We start from the raw sequence: 19,033 nt of genomic DNA, 5'->3' as shown, positions 1-19,033 counted from the left end.
TTTCCTATATATAGATTCGCTACTGACTTTAACCTACAAATAGTTAGAGAAAGCCATCCTATTACTATAAAGGCGTAGAGCTTCGAGCCTCGAGGGTACAATATTCTATTCTCTAGCTACCGCTAGATAGCAATATTGTTCATTAGCTATAGGCACTATACTATTATTTTTATTTACTTCTAAGATAGCCCAACGTAGGCTACTACAATTTCCTTTCTTTTTATATATTAACCTTAATATATCTATCTTCTTTAACAATTTCTTATTATAGTCATTTACATTTACTATATAATCGATCGTTAGACCTTTTTATTACTAAGCTATATACATTTATATAAGCTATCATTAGTCGATATACGCCTATACTACATTTGCAATTTAAAACAATCTACTATACGTTCTTATAGTACCTACGTCAACGATAGAGGCGACTATATAGTCGATTCTCTTAGCTCACTAACATTATTAAATAGCGAAGCGCTCAAATATAATTATATCGATATTATAGAAGGAGACACCTAACTAGCCTTTGTCGTATATAAAATGCCTCCCTATATATGAAAGACGTCTACTAAAGGCTATACCACTAATATCTAGAAGAGGGAGAATGCCTATCTTATTGCTAAGCAAACGAGAGGTATAAAAAAGGCTAACGATATACCTAATATTCCCTTATATATCGAAAGAATATATATATCCCATTAAGCTACGACTAAGAACGTCGCTTTTAAAACTATATAAGACAATGAGATAATAGCTGCTAAGGAAGCCGATATAGCTAAGGCAATTTAGAATAGCTTAGAGACTACCTACAAAGAACAGTAGTAGACTACTACCTTAGGCCTTATTATAGTCTCTAACAACGAATAGGAAGTCTATAAAGACTATAACAAAGTGCTAAACAACGACGTTATATAAAAGCGCTTAGGAACTCTCCTAACTTATAAGTATATAAAAGGGGAGTAGCCCCTACAACGTATACTAGGGATTAAGTATCTAGAAACTAACAACGTCACCTCCACTAGCGTATAGCGCTAGGAAGTCTAGCAAGCTCTATATATTACATTAGAAGATAAGGCTACTGCAATTAACGACGACCTAGACGTCTTTAACGACGATAATACTAATTACGCTAGTGATGAGGAGAATATAGCGATAGAATTATACTATATCCTAGAGCTTTAGGAAACCTATATATTATATAGATACTCTTAGCGTTTAACCAAAGCTATAAATAAGTATATCGCTACTATAAGCGAAGCGCTTGCTTATATATATATAGATTTCGATTATAATAATGAGTATATAGCTAAGCTAGCGACGTAATTCGCTAGGTTTCACTATATAGTCCTAAAGAAGGATTTCGATAACAAGCTCGCTAGCTTTATATATAACCTATATATCTAGAGGATTAAAGGTATAATTAAGAGAGCCCTTAAAAAGTTCTAAGAGATAGGTATAATTATAGTAAGCTATATACCAATAGCAATTAAAATCCTTATATTACATTATATCTCGCCTAAGGGCAAGGGTAACCCTTCTATAAATGTAATATTAGTAAAGCTTAGGCTTACCTATTATAATAACGCTAAAGCTATAGATATAGCGAGTGGTATTAGCTATATAGTCACTACAAACGATAACGCTATCAAATCTCTATAAACGGATATAAAAGCGGTATAAACGCTGACCAAAGATCTACTCCAATTCACCTAAAAGTACTAAGTCTACATTAAGGAAGTCGAAAAAACTATAGTAGAATTAGTAAAGCTTATTAGTACATTGGAAGTAAATAGCAAAGCTAGTAACCTAGATCTTAGTAGTCTTACTTTCTAGAGCAACCTTAATGATATACACTATCACTAGACAACAAAGATTAGCGACCTATAGCTAGTATACAACAAGACTATAACGAATCTCTATTATAAGAATAATACCCTTCTAAAGAAGGTCGACCTCGCTATCTAAACGACAGTAAACCTATATAATAGTATCTATATAGGACTAGTATAGCGTATATAGGACGTTGAACGCCGCTTAGCGGCTATCGAGACCTAAGCTACTACAATAGACTTACTTACTACAAAGATAGCCGTTATAAAACAAGCTAGAACATCTATTTAGATCGCTAGCTACTATAAAGCAGTACCTAAGATCGCTTATACTACAACTATAACTATAGTATATACTATTAAAGCTATATAGCCACCTATATAGAAGACGCTAAGCAAGACACCTATAGCCAAAGCTATACTATCGGTTGCACCAACGACGCTAGCTAAGACGCTACAAAGTTAGTATAACAATGGTACCTAATCAACGTTAGAAGCTAAAACTATCGAGGTTACTAGCAGTAAGCACTAGCGCAAAGTAACTATTGACAACAAGGTGTAAAAGACGCCGATATATCCTCCTAAGAAACTTAAAAAAACGCCTACTTCCGTTGAACGTAAGGCGGTAGCAAAGGTATCTAAGGCTAGAAGAGACGACCCTTATACTAGTAATAGTACAGTTAATCTCGATAAATAGAATAAATAAACGAACATATAGCAACGGAGGACTTTGCTATAGAACGAGATAACAGATATAAAAACTTATATAAGGTATAATATAGATTAGTTTTCTTTCTTTTCTATACGCTCCTTTATCCTATATTAAGTTCTATAATAATAGTAAGGATACTATCTTTTTCTTCTTGTCCCTAGGCACTTATTATACGCAACTATAGCAAAGGCACCTATAACCGTACTATAGTCAAGGGTGACGAGCGTTCTCTTAAAAAGGGAACCTTACCTAGAACCTCTTTGTAGTTAGAGAGACTACATCAATATACTTTTATAATATATACTAGTGTTCAGGAGTGCCGCCTTATCAGCTAACGAGGCTAAGAGGCATTGATCTTTCTCACCCTCACACGTTTACCGCTAGATGGTCACTAAGCACCATCTGCGTATAACAACCCTTTACTCGAATATTACTAACGCTTTTAGTTATAAAACTATAGTTATTTAGTTCATTAAGTACTTTGCTTATCCTAGTTTTCCTATATATAGATTCGCTACTGACTTTAACCTATAAATAGTTAAAGAAAGCTATTCTATTGCTATAAAGGTATAGGGCTTCAAGCCTTAAAGGTATAATGTTCTATTCTCTAGCTACCGCTAGATAGTAACATTGTTTATCGGCTATAGGTACTACGCTATTGTTTTTATTTACTTCTAGACTAGCTTAACGTAAGCTACTACAATTTCCTTTCTCTTTATATATTAACCTCAATATATCTATCTTCTCTAATAATTCTTTATTATAGTTATTCGTATTTACTATATAATCGATCGTTAGACCTTTTTATTACTAAGCTATATATATTTATATAAGCTACTGTTAGTCGGTATATATTTACACTATATTCGCGATTTAAGATAATCTGCTATACGTTTTTACAGTATCTACGTCAACGATAGAAGCGACTATATAGTCGATTCTCTTAGCTCGTTAACGTTATTAAGTAGCGAAGCGCTTAAGTACAATTGTATCGACATTATAGAGGGAGATACTTAACTAGCCTTCATTATATATAAAATGCCTCTCTATATACAAAAGACGCCTACTAAAGGCTATACCGCTAATACCTAGAAGAGGGAGAGCGCCTATCTCGCTACTAAGTAAGTAGAAGGTATAAGAAGAGCCGACAATACGCCTAATGTTCCTTTATACATTGTAAGAGTATATATATCCTATTAAACTATAACTAAGAACGTCGCTTCTAGAACTATATAAGACAACGAGATAATAGCTATTAAAGAAGCCGATATAGCTAAAGTAATCTAAAATAGCTTAGAGACCGTCTATAAGGAGCGGTAGTAGAACGTTACTATAGACCCTATTATAGTGTCCAACGATAAATAGAAAGTCTACAAAGACTATAACAAAGCGTTAGATAGCGACGCTATATAAAAGCGTTTAAGAACTCTTCTAACTTATAAGTATATAGAAGGGGAGTAGCCTCTATAATATATACTAGAGATTAAGTATCTAAAAACTAGCAACGTTATCTCCGCTAGTATATAGTACTAGGAAGTCTAGTAAGCTCTGTATATTACGTTAGAAGACAAGGCTACTACAACTGACGATGACCTAGACATTTCTAACGACGATAGTACCGATTATACTAATAATAAGGAGGATATAGCGACTAAACTATATTATATCCTAGAGCTTTAGGAAACTTATATATTATATAGGTACTCTTAGCGCCTAACTAAAGCTATAAATAAGTATATCGCTATTATAAGCGAAGCGCTTACTTATATATATATAGATTTTAGTTATAATGACGAATATATAGCTAAGCTAGCAATATAATTCGCTAGGTTTCATTGTATAGTTTTGAAGAAGGATTTTAGTGACAAGCCTACTAGTTTTATATACAATCTATACGTCTAGAAGATTAAAGGTATAATTAAAAGAGCTTTTAAAGAGTTCTAAAAGACAGGTATAGTTATAGTAAGCTATATACCGATAGCGATTGAAATCCTTATATTACGTTACATCTTGCCTAAGGGCGAAGGCAACTCTTCTATAAACGTAATGTTAGTAGAGCTTAGACTCGCCTACTATAACAACGTTCGAGCTATAGATATAGCGAACGGTGCTAGCTATATAGTCACTATAAACAATAATACTATTAAATCTCTATAAACGGATATAAAAGTAGTATAAACGCTAACTAAGGACCTACTTTAATTCGCCTAGAAGTACTAAGTCTATATTAAAGAAGTTGAAAAAACTATAGTAGAATTAGTAAAGCTTATTAATATATTAGAAGTAAATAGTAAAGCTAGTAATTTAGATCTTAATAGTCTTATCTTCTAGAGCGACTTTAATAATATATACTATCACTAGATATTAAAGATTAACGATCTATAGCTAGTGTACAATAAGACTATAACGGATCTCTATTATAAGAATAACGCTCTTCTAGAGAAGATCGATCTTGCTATCTAAACGACAGTGAACCTATACAATAGTATTTATATAGGACTAGTATAGCGTATATAGGACGTTGAACGCTACTTTTCGGCTATCGAGTCCTAAACTACTACGATAGATTCGTTTACTATAAAGATAGACGTTGTAAAGTAGGCTACTATAGCTATCTAAACCGTTAGACGCTAAGAGGTAGCGCCTAAGGTTAGCTACACTGCAACTATAACGACTATATACTCTACTAAGACTATATAGCTGCCTGCTTAAAGAACGTCTACCAAAGTACCTATTGCTAAAGCTATATTGCTAGTTGTATTAACGACGCTAGCTAAAACGTTGTAAAGCTAGTATAATAAAAGCATTTATTCAATATTAGGAGCTAAAATAGCTAAAGTCACTGCTATTAAACGCTAATATAAAGTAACTATTAACAATAAGGTGTAGGAGACGTCGATACGTCCTTCTAAGAAGCTTAAGAAGACGCTTACTTCCATTGAATATAAGGCGGCAATAAAGGTATCTAAGGTTAGAAGAGACGACCCTTATATTAGTAATAGTATAGTCGATCTCGATAAGTAGAACAAATGAATAGACGTATCGCAATAGAGGACTTTATTATAAAACAAGATAATAGATATAAAAACCTATATAGGGTATAATGTAGATTAGTTTCCTTTCTTTCTATATACTCCTTTATCTTATATTGAGTTCTATAATAATAGCGAGGATAGTATCTTTTTCTTCTTATCCTTAGGCACTTGTTATACGCAACTATAGCAAAGGCACCTATAACCGTACTACAGTCAGAGGTGACGAGTGTTCCCTTAAAAAGGGAACCTTACCTAGAACCCCTTTGTAGAAAGATAGACTACATCAATATACTTTTGTAATATATACTAGTGTTTAGGAGTGCTACCTCATTAGCTAACGAGGCTAAGAGGCATTGATTTTTCTTACCCTTATACGTTTACCGCCACATAGTTACTAAGGACCATTAGCGTATAACACCTATTCGAGCTTTAATGTAATACTATAATCTAACCTATTATCTATTACTAGAAGTCTAAAGATGAGGAGACCTAGGCTACTTTTAAAGCTAAGTTCCTAAAGCGCTAGAAAGGCAACGATCCTAAGCAATATAGCAATAAAGGGTACCTTTGTAATCTAATTAAAGAGTAGTACTAGCTAGTCGACAAAGTTATCTACAACTACCTCGAGCTAATCGACTATATATTTATTGTTGCCCCTACTAAGGTTTATAAGGAGATAAAGTATATTATCGTCTTAACTGTATAGCGTATACTTAATTAGTGTATTTAAATAGCTCTTAAGGACCACTAGAGTTCTAAGAAGAGACCTAAAGAGGAGTCTATTTATAAGGCGAAGTAGATAGACTTTCTTAAGTTTGTTTAGGAGGCTCTCTAGAAGGGCATCAACGTAGGAGACCTCTTTCTTAAGACTTATAAACGTAAGATCGACCTAAAGAAGTACTACTCTCCTCTAGTTATATCTACTGTTAAAGCGACCCCTAAGTTGCAAGACTAGGAGGAGGAGGAGCTAAAAAAGCCCTTTACGCCTACGCTCAACGATATCGACAATCTAGCTAATCAGCTCTAGTGTCTATATATCTAGAAGTAGAAGATTGCTAAACAGTTTAAGTAGAAGATTAAGGCCCTCTATTTATATAGTATAGATTCTACTTCTAATGAAATTAAAGTACTTTAGACGTATTTCTAGCAATAGCGGAGCTACTTATAAAAGAGATATATTAGCTTCGTTATAGGCCTATATATTGACAATCGTCCTTCTAGCTATAGTAGCTATATAGGTTTAGGCAATTACTACTACTATAGTAACTTAGATTATATAGTCCTTAAGTATATAGAAGCTATAAAGGCTATAGCTATAGGTCTAATATATTATAAGAATATAGACTACTGCCTTAGCGATAGGAGTAAGAAGGGCTATACGCCTACTAAGATAATCACTTTTATAAAGGCTAATGTTAATACTATATAAAAGGCTAGAAAGATCAGTTAACTCGTCTTTATATATATAGCCTATTGCCTATAGTATAATAGCTATTCTATATACTAGGCGTACTATCGTAAGTATAAGCGCCTAAATAGCTGTCTATTTAAGCTAGATATATCTCTAATACTAAATAAGCACAACCTCTAGTAGCCTAAACTATATTAGGAACCTACGACCGTCTAGACGACGATCAATCGTCTTATATATAAAGGGGAGCCTAAGCTTACCTCCGCCTTCTATTATATAGCGTCTAATCAGTTGTCGTTTTATATAGTTTTAACAAAGGGAGGTTGTATTTTAACTTAGAAGGTTATCCTATAGCCTACGCTAAAGGCTAACGAATTCTGCTAACTACCTCTTCCTCTCTTTGACTAGACTAAGGAGGAAGCTAATAAGGAAGTAGAGACTATAGTTTAAGGTATATCGCCTACTAAGCGTTAATTCGCTAAAGACAAAAGGGAAGACGACACTTAGATAGGTAGTACACCTATACCTCCTACTAAGCCTCTTCGCTAGATTATCCTAAAGAACCTAGCTATAGCAAATTATATAAAGAAAGAGGAGCTATAGTCTAAGCCGCCTACGCTAAAGGTTACTACGTTGCCTCTATATATAAAAGATACAATCTATACTATAATAAAGGCAAAGACTAGTCTAACCTTTAACGACTTAGTCTATATCTTATCTAAGTATAAGGACACTTTAATCGTATACCTATAAGGTATTTCTACTAATATCGAGGTTATCGACTATAAGGAGTCTAATATTTCTAAGCCTAATAGACTAGCTACTATATTAAAAGATATAAAGGTCTATATATAGGCTCTATATACTAATATAAATATATTTAATAGCCTTTGCTCTAGCTAGACTAAGATAGTTCTAACGATCTTCAATGTTACTAAGGACAGTATATAGAGTATCTATATAGGAAGCCTCTAAGAGCATTAGATTTATAAAGGTCTACCTAGAGACGTTAACGATTATATCTATACCCTACTTTAGAAGTCTATTTCGACACTTTTAGTCTTATAGTATATAGAACTCAATACGATAATAAAAGTATAGTCGCTTTCTACTCTATATATCTAGTTTAAGAAAGGTTATTATAATAAATATCTCGCTCTAATCGACTTTAGTTTAGAGTACAACTATATCTTAATAAACATTGTTAAGAAATATATACTACTATACTAGCCTACTAAGGTTATTTCAAAGGGTCTTTATAGCTTAGCACTATTCTTTAGAAAGACCTAGGTTACTCTTTACCTAGGCGGAGTTAGTATTAACCTTTACTTCTTTATAACTAAAGATACTACTAATAGGTACAAAGCGATTCTTAGTATACTATTTGTTAAGGATATTGCTCTAACCTTCAATTATTGTAATAGTAACCTAATTACTACCAATCTATTTATAAAGGGAAAGATAGTCTATATATATATTATCTCTAAGAAGATTATCTAGTAGAATCGTCTACTATCTCTAATATAACTAGCTATTTAAAAGCAATTCTAAAGATTAACGAAAAGTCTTAAAAGAATCTCTAACTAAGTAGAGATAAAGGAAGGCGAGACTACCTTTAGTTTCTTCGATAATAATATAAGTAAAGCAGTTTTTCATTTTGTTTTATAGAAGTCCTATATACTACTCTTTAATACTCTTTTTCACGTTATACATTCTTATTTTCTATCTTCTCCATCTAGATAGAAGAAAAAGAAGAAGATTAAATTGTTACCCTATTTAAAAGGGAAGAGGGGGACCCTAATTAAAAACCCCTTTTCTAAGTAAAGACTAAGGTAGAAATTTAAATGTAAGGTTAGATATACTTTAAAGACATTTATACTCTAGAAGAATATTATAAACAAAGTTTAGCTAGTCGATTTAGCACTATTAGATAGCTCTATATTAAAGGGAGACCTATTATAGTAAAAGAAGTAGCTTATAAAGGCTAAGGTAAAAATATAGTTCGAGAAGGAATAGGACAATCTTATAGTCCTTTGTTTCTTAGATCTTAAGCTAGGCTTAAAGCTTACTAAAGAGCGCCTTTAAACGATACTCGCTACTATAGACGATTTCTTTAATAAGCTAGAAAAAGAGATGTTTACTAAGATTTTACGAAACTAGGAAGCTACGCTTATATAGGATTTCACTGAGTATAGGCATATCTATAAGGATATTATCCCGCCCTAGTATATTAAGACTATCCTATATAAGGCTTAGTAGAGCAAGTCTATTCTAATTCTAAAGCCGCTAATATAGAAGGTTATTAATCTACTTAAAGAGAGGCAGATATATAGGATTATCGAGTATAGCTATATAAGCTACTACAATAACTAGTTCTTTATTTTTAAAAAGGACAATAGATTATAGCTTATTAATAATATTTAAAAGGCTAATACTATAACAATCTATAATGCTTTTATCCTACCTACTATAGAGGAATTTAGTAAAGACTTCGATAGCTATAAGCTAATGTCTCTTCTAAATCTCTTCTCTAGTTACAACTAAGTTAATCTCAATAAATAGAGCTACAATTTAACGACCTTTTCGATACTAATCAGTCTCTTCTATATATATATACTACTGATAAAAGGTATAAATTCTATTGCCTAATTTTAGTAGACTATAATAATGATCTTTAATAATTTTATCCTAGATATTTATCAAGTCTACTTAGATAATATTATAGTGAAAGATCCTTGATCTAATTATAATAGCTATCTAGATAGAGGGGGACGTTGTAAATTTGTTGTTAAATATCTTAAAAACATCGATATAGTATTATTAAATATAGAGCTAATAGGTATAACTATCGCTATAGTAAAGTCGAAATAAGTGTAGCCGAAAGTAGTCCTACTTAGTTATCTTTATATACTTAATAAACGCCTTTCTAAGGAAGCAAAGGTAATTAAAATAAGAAAGTAGAAGACCTATTCTAATATTAAAGAGGTATATACCTTCGTTAGAATAGTCGGATACTACTAGATCTAGATTAAAGGCTTTACGATTATCGCAATTCCTCTTTACACTCTAATAAAGAAGGACACTAAATGGACTTAGGGGCCTACTAAGTAGAAGGCGATAGACGAGCTAAAGGAGAAAATCACTACTACGCTAGTCCTTATAATATTTATCTATAGCAATCTATAGTATAGTATAATCTTCCTAGTTTACAATGCTAGTATCCTTAGCTAAGGAGATATATTCGAGTAGGTCGGTCCTAATAATAAGAGACACCTATATAGGTTTAAGAGCAGCATTTAGTCAGAGGTAGAGAAGTAGTATAATACTATAAAGAAGGAGCTAAAGGGGCTACTCTTCCTTCTAAAGCGTTTTCGCTACTACCTCTTTAGTATATATTTTACTATAGAGACTAATACTCTAGTTCTAGTCTATTAGCTTAATAGTATTATAAGCAATGTTCTAGGTACTCTGATAATATACTAGATTACCTAGATCTATCTATTCGACTTCGAAGTTAAGTATATCCTAAGTTTTAAAAACGTTGTAGCTAACGTATTGTCCTATAAGCCGCCTAGGCCCTTTAACTATATAAAGAAGGAGTTGGAAGAGGATATCGACGACTAGGTCGACGTTTAGATCTTTATCAACTATATAGGCAAAGAGACTTTATATCTAAAGGGGAAGCTAGAACCTATCTACCTTTAGAATAGTTACTTTTAATGTTCCTAGGATATTGCTTACTTCCTATCGACGATAGAAGCTCTACCTAGCTATAGTCTATACTAGAAGCAACGTTAACTTAAAAGGAAAGTGTTAAAGTACTTTGTCGAAGATCGTCACCTTTTCTTCTAAAGTATAAATTATATATAGTATTATAGGCACGTTGTTAATACCCTTAAAGAGAGGCGTTTAATCTTCAACTAGTATTATAATAAGGTTGGCTATTATAGGAAGGAGCTAATATACTAATAAATAACGAACTACTACTATTAGTGTAATATATACGAAGATATAGTAAACTAGATTTAGGCTTATACCCTATATTAAGCGTATAATACCTAGAGGTTTAAGGAAGCGATAGGTTAGATAGCGCTTCTACCTTTTCCTTTTACTAAATAGCACTTCGATATCTAATATATACCGTCTAGCTATAGGGAGAAGAAGTATTTCCTTGTCGAAGCTTATAACGATCTTATAGGATACGTTAAAGCTAAGATCCTACTAAATAAGTCTTCTAAATCCGTTAAGTCCTTTATCTTATAGTATATCCTTTGTCGCTAGGGTTACCCTATAGTTATAGTTGTCGACGAAGGCTCTAAGTTCAAAGGTGAAGTCAAGGAGATCCTTTGTAAACTAGGTATTAAGAGAGTCATTATCTCGCTATACAATTTATATATAAACGGTATAAATAAGGCTAGCTATATCCTAATTACTACCTTATTTATAAAGATGACTAATAATATAGGAAAGAGGTAGAGGGAGCTCCTTCTATATATCTTATATATAGATTATATAATCGTTAAAGGCTTTTATAGAATATCTCCTTTCTTTCTTATCTATAATTATAAGCCTATTAGTCTAGTCGAGTTTGATATTCCTATATAGTAAATTCTTACCTAGGACTCTGTCTATACCTAGTTAAAGGAAGAAGATCTTATAAAGGTCTATATAAAGCTCATTGCCCTCTATACCTATATCCTCTAGGAAATAGAGTATAATTATAAGATTATTATCGAACGGGTTACTATAGCCTATAAAAAGATAGCTAAACGCTATAATAAAGCTTATAAACGTAAATTTCGCTTTAAAAATACAGTTATATCTATCGGTAATCTCGTTCTTGTTTATAACAATGTACGCTAACTAGATATAAACTTAGTTTAAAAGCTAGAATATCGTTGGTTTAGCCTATTCTATATTTAGATAATCAAAGACTAAGATACTTACTTCCTAGAGACTCTAGACAATATACCTATCTAGACGCTATATCCTCTAAACTATATAAAGAAATTCTTTAAGCTAGATAACGTCTAGCTAGAAGTAGATAGGCTAGCCCTGTTCTATTGCGAAGAGGAGCGCTATAACGGTAGGCACTACGACGAGGTTGACGAAGGCTATAGCTACAGGGAGCAAGATTTTTAAATGTATTTTACTCGATACCTATCAACGATAGTGAAGAAGAATATAGCGTTGCCGATAGCACTAGCCTCAACTAGGTAGAAGAGGACTACGCCTATATTTTCATTGGCCTAGGGAGCTACGTTAATCACTTAAATAGGCTTCTCTACAACAGCGTCGTAGTTCTAGGTCGCAACAACGTCTATAGCCTAAGTGATTATAGCGAGATCTATAGAACAACTGCTTACAATAGTAATAGGTTACTAAGAAAGGACGGTATAAAGGACACTACGATTATAGTTGAGGAGGAGGTCCTTAAGGAAGAAATCTCTAGTTGTACTATAGCGCCTTAGGCTAGCTAGACTCGCTCAACTATAAAGGGGGTAAGAAAGGAGTAACCTTGTTAGAAGCTTATTATTGAAATCCTCTATAGAAAACTACCTAGTTTTTAATACTAGCCCTCTAGATATACAAGGATATACGTTCTAAAAGGGGGGAAGGGCGTAAAAGCTACTACCTCCAATGGTTTTACTAGCATTTAGCTATATTTCCTTTCTAATACCTATTATTATATTAGCCTCCTATTCGCTAGTAATATCTCTATTAGCTATATCTCACTTAGTCTTTGTCTATCTACTATCCTTTACTCGTTTTTAGCCTTTAAGACCTTATTCTTTTTTACTAATACCTAAGTTTTCTTCCTAGGGGGTGACTTTGCTTTTAGAGGCCTTATAGTTATTTATACCTTTTTCTTTTTACTTTTATCCTTTAGATAGATAGTTTCTATTGTATAGGACTAAGTTTCTTAGAGCTAAAGTTAAAGCTAAGAAAAATCTATAATTAGAGTATATAATCTCTTAATTTGCTATCTATAGGCTAAGCTCCTAGACTATATCCTACCCCCCTACCTATCCCTATCTATTATCTCCATCCCTTAGTAGCGTAAGCTTTTATAGTTGACCTAGTACTATATTATCTACTCTTTAATAGTATCCTTTAACGAGATAAACTACTTTTAGCTTACTTCTTCTAAGTATAGCTTTAACCTAGGATCATTCCTTTAATTATATAAGAAATAGCCCTATAAAATTAAGTTCTAAGCTAGGTACTTCTAATTATTCCTATAGATATAAGTTTAGGTACATTCCTTCTCTAACTAGATATAGTTGGTATACTTATTAGTAAAGAGAGGAGTAAAAGAAGCGTAGCTATTAAAGGGCTAGGTTATATAGACATCCCTATCTTTACTAAAAGAAGTTGTCGAACGCTAGTATAATAGTTTATAGCTTTAGTAAAGAACTTTATTACTATAAGAATATTAATCTTCCTCTACTTAGAGGGTAAATATAAAAGAGAAGTATAGTACTTACTTACAACCCTATACCTAGATTAAGAAAGCCGAAGCTTAGTTTAGGTATATAGTAAGATAGTATATCTAATACCTAAGCGGTCTACTATTGTAGTGCTCTATATACATTGGATAAAGGACTAAGGTATTATAGTACTATTTAATTATATTAACTAGTCTATCGTTGATATAAACCGATTGCTATATTTTACACTAATCTTACTAGCTACTTAGTAGGACCTACTAGACGTATAGTAGTTTGATATTTAATTAGAAGATCTTAATTATACTATAGATAGCCTTATATTCGACTAAGATTATAGTATACTCGTTAGTATAGCATTTATCTTTTAGTATTAGTAGATCCCTTATCTTACTCTAGACTACTTAAATGTACTTCTAAGTTGTAAAAATGTTCGTTTTTAGTACTAGCGAAAGATCAATTTAACGGTATATAATCCTATATAATAATAGCTTTTAGTCGTCTACTTTATCGGTAATTTCCTATAAGATATCGTAGATATACCAGTTGTTTAATATCTTAGTTTTTAGGTTATAAATTTGTATATAAGAGCTATATACAAATTTGAAAGGGAAGTAGAAGACCCAACTACTAAGAACCTAATCTACCTAGAGAGACGAGGGCATTAGAATAAAGTAGTAAAAAGGTTAAAGGAAGGAAATAGTTCTAAGATAGTAAAGAAGAGAGGAAGGCCTTAAGAATTTAGAAGGTGAACACTCTTTTCTAGCCTATCTCTAGCCAATTAATAGGCGCTATAGGCCTTATCTATTTTCTTTCGCCTAGATTAGAAAAGAGCTAAGTAGCCCTTCTACCTTTAAAGGCTTATCTACCCCTTTTCTTAATCCTTCTACTAGCTCTCTTATAATTAACTATTTTTTTCGCTTTACCTACTATATCTTAGATTTTCTTATAATCGCTTTAATTAGTTTAGATCTTTCTGTTTAAAAAGCGACTTTTCTATCGAGCTAAATTTTTATATACTATTATAAGTATCGCTATAGGTCGTTGTAGGATCCTCAATTTCGTAGAGCCTATATAATCTTAGGCCAATATAACTGTTGCCCTAGGATAGAAGTAGCTACTTAGAAAGCTTAAGTTTTATATACTACTAGGTTCGCAAAGGCCTATAAAAGATAGCGATTAAGTAAAGCATTATACCTCCCTTATAGGGTAAGAGCTAGACTTAAAGATATTAAGTTACCCTAGGGAGACTAGTCCTAAGCTTTTTCTATTTCTATAGACTCTAAAGAAGTATCTATAAAATATAATCACCTAGCGACTTAACTAGATTTAAAGCCTTTAGCTTAATGTAAACCCTAAGATTATAAGCTACCTATTCCTAGACTAGCTAGAGGAAAAGTATATAATAGATCGGTTTTTTAAGATCAGTTTTATAAATATAGGTATTTTACTTTTCAATATAGAAGGTATACTATTTGCTAAAGAATAGCTAAAGGGCTAGATAATCCTAGACGTTATATAGTTTTTCTTTCGTCTTTATAAAGACTATCTCTAGTTCTACCTATAGCCTATTTCAAATATCAGTCCTATACTAAAGGAGTTCTATTAGTCTAACTAGAAGGTTATTGCCAATTGTTGTCGTTTCTAGGTCTTTCTTTGCTTCGTCAATAGAAGGTATTAGGCTATTATAATCTTCGACTAAGTTATAGGCTAGCTTTACTACTTCGACTCTATACTCAAGAGTATAGAGATATACACTAATATCTTATTAGAGGTCTAGATTGCCTTCTAGTCTATTTATAAGTTCCTTTAGTCGTAGCTATATAAGGAGGTAATTGTTTATTATCCTTAGCAAAGTATAAGATAGAAATATAGATAGTTTGTCCTAGAGTTTATATAGGCTTTTCTTTAAGAGCTCTAGCCCTATCTTCTAGATAGACTAATATAATTTAAGATACCTTAGTTCCAACTATATTAGAGAGATAGTAAAAAGGTTATATAGCGACGTATATTATATTTATAGTTAGGAGCTTATAGGAATGCTCTTAGTACCTTTAAGGATTGCCTACTCTACGCTAAAGGAATCTCTTCGCTACAATAGAACGAAGGCAAAATATATAAGCTCCCTCTAGACCTATTGTCTCCGACCTAAGAACCTATATAGCCTATACTCTCGGAGTATAATGAAGACAAGGTAATTAAAGTCCTCTAGGGCGACAATATATTTGTACCTAACAAGCTAGACATTCCTAGGCTCGACGACCTACCTATATATATCTATAACCACTTTAGTAATATAGAACTTAGGATCTTAGCTATATACTCAGTGGCATTTAGGTAAACCTAGATCCTTAACTAGAGTAAAAAGAGACTAATCGCTATTATATAGGTAATACTTATACTTTAGATAAAGTAAGAGGTAGTATACTAGGTATACTACTATAGAATTATAGAGCTCCCACCTAATAGACAGCTAATTAGCGAGCTACCTCTATAAGACCCTATAGGCGACTTTAGACGATAATTATAGACTACGTTTTTAGTACTTAAAGCCGTTCTACTACTCCGACTAGAAGGCTAGTCAACTACTTTAGGGCTATTGGCGACATTTACAAAGGATTTTAACAATATATCGACCTAGCTAGATATTAAAGCTAAGATTATAGAAATTACTACAATATAGGTAACTACGACCTAAAGACTCGTCGATGCCCCTATAGACAAGTTCGACTAGGAGCATCTCCTTAGTAATATATAGGTTAAAAAAGCTTAGGGCTCTAATATAGACGGCACTTAGGATAATAGCACTCGATCCCTACCTCTAGGAAGAGAAGACGTTTATCTATATACTTATAAAGAGGCTAAACTATCTTAAGATACTTTATTCACTAGTATAGAAGCATTTGTAAATACGAGGATCGCCTACGTTATCTAGCTATATATCACCCTTAGTATAGCACTATAGCAAACGCCTTTATAAGGAATCTACTAAGCCTAAGCATCTACTTCGCCTACTACTATACGACCTATACAACTATACCTTCGCCTATAAATATAAGTATCTAATATAGTAGCAAAGATAGAACGTATATATTAAGGAGGTAGAGGAGTACGAAAGACAATGTAATTAGCTACTATAGCTAGCTAGACCTTTGTAAGCTGAGAGAGCTATATATAGAGAGTAGCTCAAAGAGTAGCGACGATAAAAAGCGTATATTAGGGAGCTTTTAAGGTATAAGCTTACCTATAGAAGTGTATAGCAAGCTTAAAAAGGAAATATAAATTAAAGTAATAGACTACTTAGATATAGGGACCTAGTTTTTCTATTTATTTCAATATATTGTATTTGTTGCTAGGGGATCTAGCCCTCTAATTATATATATTTAAGTGAGCTAAGCCTATCTTCTTTATAATTAAGCGAGATATCAAGTAGTTGTTAATATACGTTCGTTGACACTACGTTAGTAGTCTTCCTTCTTCTAGGAAGGCTATTAAGCCTCTCCTTTTATTGTTCTACCTCTATCTAGACAATAAGCATTCGAGCTATTGAGCTCTAACTACATTCTTATTGTCTTTTATCTTTCTATTATATCCCACTAGACGTATCTAAGCTATATGTCTTCCTCTTAGAAGACATCCTTTCTACTACTCGATATGCACTATCTTTATCTGTCTAGAGGGACACTACATTCCTTTAGGAGCTATCTCGTACGCCTGATCCTAGGTGTAGTAGGGTAGGTTGGTATAGAGGTTTTGCACCATTTCAGTATATATTAACGCTAGTTGGAAGGACCCTCTATAGGATTGTATATAGCTTTAGCATAATATAGTTGGGCTACCTCTAGGTAGTTATTAGTATATATAAGGCTATACTAGTCTATAACCTAGAAAGTAAGACCTAGGTACCCCTTATCGACCTATATCTCAACCGCTAGGCAGTATATACCGAATAGAAGCTCTAAAAAACTAAGCTTATATAACTTCTATACGATATCTATACAAAGGTAGTATTAAGGTTAAAGAAGTAGCGTCGTATACACTATACCCTAGTGGCGAGGCTAGCTATAGGGGAGTCCCCTATAGAACAGAGGTAAATATAGGCTAAGGGCTAGCTCCTTATATACCGCCTAGTAGTAGTAGTAGAGGTATAGGACAAGAGCAACGAGGATAGCGATTAGGGGCCCTAAGAGCTATAGCTTCGTGCTAACGTAGATATAGCTATAGTAGAGGAATAGAAGGTATATAGAGAGCTATAGATATACTATATAGACGCTAAGAGGCTAGAGAGGGCGCGCTATAGAGAAGCAGCAGACCTATATACCTTAAAACCCCCTACCTAAGTACTATAGGTGTATAAGGATCTTAGTAAAGCGTAAAGCTCTTTCTTTATATAGGTACGAACTAGGACTATTAGCCTTAGGTAGTTCCTATTCTAGAAGGGGGTACTAGATATATCTATACCACTTTATCGCTATAGCAAGGTATCTAAAACTATTGCCTACTTTACAATACGCTATAGGGACCCTATAGTTACTATAAGAAGGCCTTATATCTAAGATCGATATACGCTATTTATACTATTTAGAAGTAGGAGAGACGCCTAGAGGCTTATAGGATAGCTAATGTATACTAGGCGCCTATAGGAGTACTAGCTAGCGCTTAAGCTAAATATAGAAGGTAAGGCAAGATATAGAGGATTAGTAGAAAGCTCTATAAATGTATAGTAGGAGCGTAGTAGCTAGGACAACGTAGTAAAGGAGCCTCTAGCGGCTAGCTACAAGAACTAGGGCGTAGGTGAGAGGCGTAGAAGGAAGAGGAAGAGGCGTAGAAAGGTCGGCCTCTAGCTACTCCCCTTGAGCGTATAGTGCGCCTAGCGGCTATAGCATTCGCGTTAGAAGCATATTATATATATAAGTAGTTGTTACAGACTAGGCTATACCTAGGCTAGGTATATAGGGCTGCGCCTAGGATCCGTAGTAGCCCTAGGACGGACCTATAGCAGGCCCGTCTCGCGCCTAGAATAACGTTAGTCTAAACCTACTTCGCAAGCCCCTAAAAAACTCTATATATAAGGACTATAGCCTATACTTCTCCTTTTTCCTTCCTTAAGGTAGTTGAATAGAACATCGTACACTTATCTATAGACACTATAAGGCTAGTACGTTATAGTTCAACTACCTTTATACAGATAGAGTAGCTATTGCTTCTAGATATAGACAAGAGTAGCACGTTAGGCATCTCGACGCTAGTACTAAGTGGATTAGACGTTACTATAAACAACCTAGACGTCCTATAGGTCCTAGACCTAGATTAGGTCTATAAACACTTCTAGCTTTTATAGAAGACGATCGTATATTAGAATATAACTATTAAAGAACTTTATATAGCCTAGATTACTATAGCTTAGACTATAAACGCCTCTATAGTAGCTAACGCCCTAGCTCCAACGACTGACGCTATAGCTCTAGCAGTTCTCTAAACATAGTAGAAGCGCTTTCCTATAAGACAACCCTTCAATAGTAAAAAGGAGCTTTTTACTATCTAGAAGGCTATAATAGTGTATATCCTAATAGTAGACTAGGACTTTATTAGGG

At 33.3% G+C, this 19,033-nt stretch overlaps 1 protein-coding gene across 1 annotated transcript; it reads right to left on the bottom strand.

Moving 5' to 3' along the window:
* Nucleotides 1–1,508: 1,508 nt before the first annotated feature.
* THITE_111636 (uncharacterized protein) lies at nucleotides 1,509–3,542 on the bottom strand (the record flags this gene model as incomplete). The annotated part of the gene is made up of 10 exons (XM_003651576.1): nucleotides 1,509–1,540; nucleotides 1,575–1,594; nucleotides 1,732–1,750; nucleotides 1,830–1,862; nucleotides 2,078–2,107; nucleotides 2,439–2,497; nucleotides 2,545–2,593; nucleotides 2,794–2,819; nucleotides 2,915–2,977; nucleotides 3,520–3,542. 10 exons carry the CDS (start codon nucleotides 3,540–3,542, stop codon nucleotides 1,509–1,511), a joined length of 354 nt encoding a protein of 117 aa, XP_003651624.1.
* Between the last annotated feature and the right edge of the window lie 15,491 nt (nucleotides 3,543–19,033).

The sequence above is a fragment of the Thermothielavioides terrestris genome, chromosome 2 (genome assembly GCF_000226115.1).
Source record: "Thermothielavioides terrestris NRRL 8126 chromosome 2, complete sequence".
Lineage (NCBI taxonomy): Eukaryota > Fungi > Ascomycota > Sordariomycetes > Sordariales > Chaetomiaceae > Thermothielavioides > Thermothielavioides terrestris.
The sequence above is the reverse complement of the archived record's forward strand: the minus strand, read 5'-3'. Positions and strand labels throughout refer to the sequence as shown.